We start from the raw sequence: 5,159 nt of genomic DNA, 5'->3' as shown, positions 1-5,159 counted from the left end.
ACCTGATCATCATTATCATCTTGCTTTGTGTCATTATCAGCCAATTTTCATTTGGAAAGAAACTATTTAACAAGATTGCTGCATTTCGTGTGAATAATATTGTGTTAGCTCGTCCTCTTCCTCGTCAGAACAATTTAGATGAATGTAGTTCCTTCTATCAGTCCTGCAATGATAGAGAACCACTTCTCAACTCATAATAATTATTATAATGTTAATGTCATAACTCCAGTATATAGTCAGTTGTGCTTTACTTTTTAATTAGCACCATAAATTCTGTTCTGCACACATGCCACACAGTATAAAATAACTATTAGTTTTAACTGTAAGTCACAATGTTTCGTGTTACAAATGACACCTTTACCTACACACGCATGTTATCAAACTTATTTTTCAAGTTTACTATTATTGATCTGAGGCCCTTTAGAGTTAATATAATTTTCATTCTGTTAAATTAACATTGATTCCCAATTCCCAATGTTTGTTAGTACATGCTGTATTACCATTATACTGCTTGTAACATGATGATAGATAATGGTACAATAATTTCTTAATTGTCACTAATTGCTGGTATTGTCAATGCTTGCATTCTTCAACAATCCTTTATCACTCAAAGACAGCAATTGACTCAAATATCTAAATATATGTATCTCTTTTATACTGACTGTTGTAGTCTAAAAGATGCTTCACAAATAAAGTTTTCCAGTCCCCACACTTCCTGAAGGCCAGGGGGAAAGATCGTGAAACATTGTACATTATACCAGTGAATGGTATAATGTACTGCTAGTAGACCAAGTAGTTAGAGTGCTTGCATTATTCACTTCACATTCATCTCATCATGCATAAATACTGTAGTACCATATGATAACATGATAGTTTGTACTATTCTTAATGTACAGATCCAGAGTCAATGACTCTATACATTGAGAATAGTATGAACTATCAAGTAATCATATAGACATTACAGTAATGTACTGGTATGGTAAATTAGTGAATAATGCAAACACAGTAACCACTTGGCCTACAAGCAGTACATTATGCCATCCACTAGCTGGTATACTTCAACATATCAAGGAACTTCATGTCTTTAGTTACCTGTAGATCTAAGTAACTGATGCAATTAGTATAATGTATACCTGGAGTTATGAGCACTTTTTTAAAACTATGGCCTTATTTAAAAATACGCCATTTTCTGAAAAGTATCCAAGGCTATAGCCCAGTTGAAAAGGGAACAGAGCTCTCAAAAAATTTATTATGAAAAAGGGTAGAAATAAACATGTAGGTTAAGGAAAGGAATATAAGGAAGAAAACAAAGAACAGGTTAAAGATTGGTTAAGGTAAAGAAAGATACACAAAGTGTAAAATAATAATAATAATAGTAATAATAATAATAATAATAATATTGATAATAATAATGATAATGATAATAATAATAATAATAATAAAAATTAAAAAAAGGAATAAATCTAAGAAATACCAATGTGGGCATCAGAGGCCGCTCTGTCAAAATCTGAATAGTCAACTACTTTGCCACGATGCCGGGTACCCCTTATACAGCGAATTGCAGACCGAAGGATAGTGAATGAATATTGGCAGCGAATGAAATTCATTGTTGAGTGGTAGGGTCTGTTAAATTTGTCAGTGTAGAGGAGAGAGAGTCTCTTGAGGAAGGAGGTGGTGAGGGGGCTACAGCCGCCCGAGGTGGAGAAAATAAGGGGAGTGAAGGAGGAATGCTCTACTTCCCTCACCCTTTGCTCATACTTTCTTTTCTTCTTTAGCTCATTGTCTCGGTAGCATGCTTCCAAAGTGCGAGATTTGTTGTATAGCCCATAGTTTTTTCCAAAAATTGGCTCCAAAATCACCCCCAGTTTTTATTACATTTTTTGATTCATATTGACATCCTTATGCTATGTAGAAAATTTGAGCTGATTCCAACTTCAATTTTTTGAGTTATGACCTTATTTAAAAATATGCCATTTTCTGAAAAGTACCCAAGGCTATATATAGCCCATGGTTTTCCGAAAATTGGCTCCAAAATTACCCCCAAGTTTTATTACATTTTTTGATGCATATTGACATCCTTATGCTATGTAGAAAATTTGAGCTGATTCCGACTTCAATTTTTTGAGTTATGACCTTATTTTAAAATATGACATTTTCTGAAAGCCCATGGTTTTTCCAAAAATTGGCTCCAAAATCACCCCCAATTTTTATTATAGATCTGTCTACAAATCCAGTCCCAAAAGGTCTGAGACCTGGCCAGAAATGGAGAAATGTTCACTCTCTTTTTTCCCTGGCCCCCAAGAGGTGCATGTGGAGACTGAAAAACTTTATTCACGAAACATCTTTTAGACTACACGACAGTCATTATAAAAGAGGTATATTTACAGGTATATTAGATATTTGAGTATTGCTGTCCTTGAGTGATAAAAGATTGGTGAAGAATGCAAACATTAACAATCCAGTGATTAGTGACAATTAAGAAATCATACCATTATCTATCATCATGTTACAAGCAGTATATGGTAATACAGTATGTACTAACACACATATGTACCTGAACACAGTTTATATTACTAATGTCAGTATATTGTATTATATAGAGATACAGCAGTAAACCTTACTTAAGAATGATAAGGAGTGGTAACACTTTGGTGGCTCCAATTAGTGAACATACATACAGTATTGTAACTGGAGCTATGGGGAGTCTACACATCAAAGGACCTTCACTGGTTTCTGTATATTGCATACTTTGTGGCTTCTATGATGATATAAAGTGATAGACAGTAAGAGCTGAATTCATCGTAATAGAGAAACAACTAAAATGGGATCAGGACTACTAACACTAATTATACTAGTAAGATACAATATATATGATAGTGTATGGTACTATCTTTACAGGTTATACTAAGTACATGTTATACAAATGGACTAACATTGAATGACTTGTACCCATATGGTACACAACATGGGGACACCATGAGGACTGGATCCAGTCTCCCTGGAGTATCAATACAACCTCCAATCAATAATTTTGTTAGACTTAGTCCAGCTGGACTTACAGTAACAGGATATAGAGTTAGTACACAAGTACACACACACACATACACACACACACACACACACACACACACATACACACACACACATACATTATTAGTGCAATTGTACACCTGTTTGTTTAATAATTTATTGATGATTCCTCATTCTCAGTTTATAATATTTACTTATGCTCTCTATAGGTTAGACATGTAGGGTTCCTGGCAATTCAAAATGATGATGATGAAATCTTTTTACATTTGCTCCAGTCTTCAGTTGATTTTTCCAATACTGAAGTATATGGTAGGACTACTGCTGATCCAGGGCTGATAAACAGAGCAATGGATCAGATTAATGAAGCATTTCCTAATACTTTCTGCAGTACATCTCCTCCTACACAATTAATAATAGCAACTTGGATAGATTTTCAAAAAGCTGGCACAAATCCAGTTAGTTAGTATAATGATTACTTAATACATAAATTACTGTAGCTACACTCTAATCACTTTATTTATCATTTTAGGGCAGTAATTTCCAACTAGTAATTGTAACTAATGAAAGCATTACATTTGGTATTGCTCTTTATGTCAATGTGAGCATTACAACAGCTACTACTGGACTAGATTCAAACATTAACAGTAATAATATACCACCTGATCCTTCTTTCTTTCCATTTGGTACTGACGTCATGGATGCTCCTGCTATGATGCTCAATAGCAACATACCAGGGACATATATATTTTCACTGAATCATATACTACCAGGTATGACTATAGTACATGTATCAACTGCTCCATATATTCTTTTAGATACTTGCAGTTCTGTCTGCTTTTCTTGCAAGGCCAGACTTGCTCAGTTGGCATGTGAGGCTCTGAAGATTAATGGAGAAGATGTACCAGCTTCTTGTAATAACTAATACCATTTCATTTTATTCTGTTTTGTTTTTGTTTTTGTGATTAAAAAGACATGTTAGTTGTGCTTTACTTTCTTATAGCACCATAAATTATGTTTCACACAAACCTGGTATGGTATGTTCCTGGTAGACTATGTTTTTTACCTTTTTGTGTACCCAAAAGGTCTGAGACTGAATTTAATTGTGAGGTCCTATTCTGCTATGGACCAGGAATATTTTTTCTTTTCTCCCCCTGGCCTCCAGGATGTCTGGGCCTCCAGGGGCTAAAGAAATTTTATTTTTGAAACACCTTTTGTTATAAAAGAGGTCCCATCTTTACAGGTAGCTTAGATGTTAGTCTGCATGGCTGTTGGGTCTGGGCACTAGGCTAATTCCATATTTGAGCCAAATCAGCCAATTAAGCTGTCTTTGCGAGATAACGGATTTATAGTGAAGAATGCAAACATTGACAATTCCAGTAATTAGTGACAGTTAAGAAATCATACCATCATCTATCATTATGTTACAAGTAGTATAATGGTATTACGGTATGTTCGAATACACATGGGAATAAATGTTTACTTAATGAAAATGAAAATTACAATAACACTACAGGGCCCAGATCAATAACAGTTAACATTACAACACTAATAAACTTGGAAAATAAGTTCAATAACATGTATGTGAAGGTAAAAGTATCATTTGATCATTGTGACTTACTGTTAAAATTATCTTATACTGTGCAGCGTTTGTGCATAACAAAACTTATGGTGCAATAAGAAAGCAAAGCACAACTAACTATACACTAAAGACTATGACATAACATTATAATAATTATTATGAGTTAAGAAGTGGTTCTCTCTCATTGCAGGACTGATAGAAGGAACTACATTCATCTAAATCCTCCTGACGTGCAAGAGAATGACCTAATACAATATTATTCACACGAAATGAAGCAATCTTGTTAAACAGTTTCTTTCCAAATGAAAATTGGCTGATAGTGACACAAAGCAAGATGATAACAATGATGACGTGACAGAATGCATTCAAAATCGCCCATTTACTGCTAGGAGTGGAAACAACGACAATTGACCAAAAAGAACAGGAGACAATAATGATAACTGAATATATTACAGTGTTGAGGGCATTTAGGCACATGCTTTTAAAAGGATGAGAAAATCCAACTATATTCATGTACAAGCAAGTGACTGCAACACCTGCTGCTATACCT

The 5,159-nt window shown here is 34.3% G+C and overlaps 1 protein-coding gene across 2 annotated transcripts; it reads left to right on the top strand.

Moving 5' to 3' along the window:
* The first annotated feature begins 2,194 nt into the window (after positions 1 to 2,194).
* LOC109585606 (uncharacterized) lies at positions 2,195 to 4,039 on the top strand. 2 transcript variants are annotated; one of them, XM_020001733.1, is made up of 6 exons: positions 2,195 to 2,375; positions 2,601 to 2,854; positions 2,899 to 3,075; positions 3,240 to 3,485; positions 3,560 to 3,800; positions 3,846 to 4,039. In XM_020001733.1, exons 2-6 carry the CDS (start codon positions 2,822 to 2,824, stop codon positions 3,950 to 3,952), a joined length of 804 nt encoding a protein of 267 aa, XP_019857292.1. In that variant the 5' UTR covers positions 2,195 to 2,375; positions 2,601 to 2,821; the 3' UTR covers positions 3,953 to 4,039. The 2 variants fall into 2 exon arrangements, with proteins under 2 accessions (XP_019857292.1, XP_019857291.1); XM_020001732.1 differs by having other exon boundaries at positions 2,195 to 2,854.
* Positions 4,040 to 5,159: the final 1,120 nt, after the last annotated feature.

Source organism: Amphimedon queenslandica, unplaced genomic scaffold, assembly GCF_000090795.2.
Source record: "Amphimedon queenslandica unplaced genomic scaffold, v1.1 AMPQUscaffold_13037, whole genome shotgun sequence".
In the NCBI taxonomy this organism is placed as follows: Eukaryota; Metazoa; Porifera; class Demospongiae; order Haplosclerida; family Niphatidae; genus Amphimedon; species Amphimedon queenslandica.
The sequence above is the reverse complement of the archived record's forward strand: the minus strand, read 5'-3'. Positions and strand labels throughout refer to the sequence as shown.

Excerpts from the sequence above, each read along its gene's own strand:
- LOC109585606 (XM_020001733.1), top strand. The coding sequence starts at position 2,822 with ATGGGATCAGGACTACTAACACTAATTATACTA. Across the intron at positions 3,486-3,559 it reads AAAAAGCTGGCACAAATCCA|GGCAGTAATTTCCAACTAGT; the intron begins GTTAGTTAGTAT and ends TTATCATTTTAG. Across the intron at positions 3,801-3,845 it reads ACTGAATCATATACTACCAG|ATACTTGCAGTTCTGTCTGC; the intron begins GTATGACTATAG and ends ATATTCTTTTAG.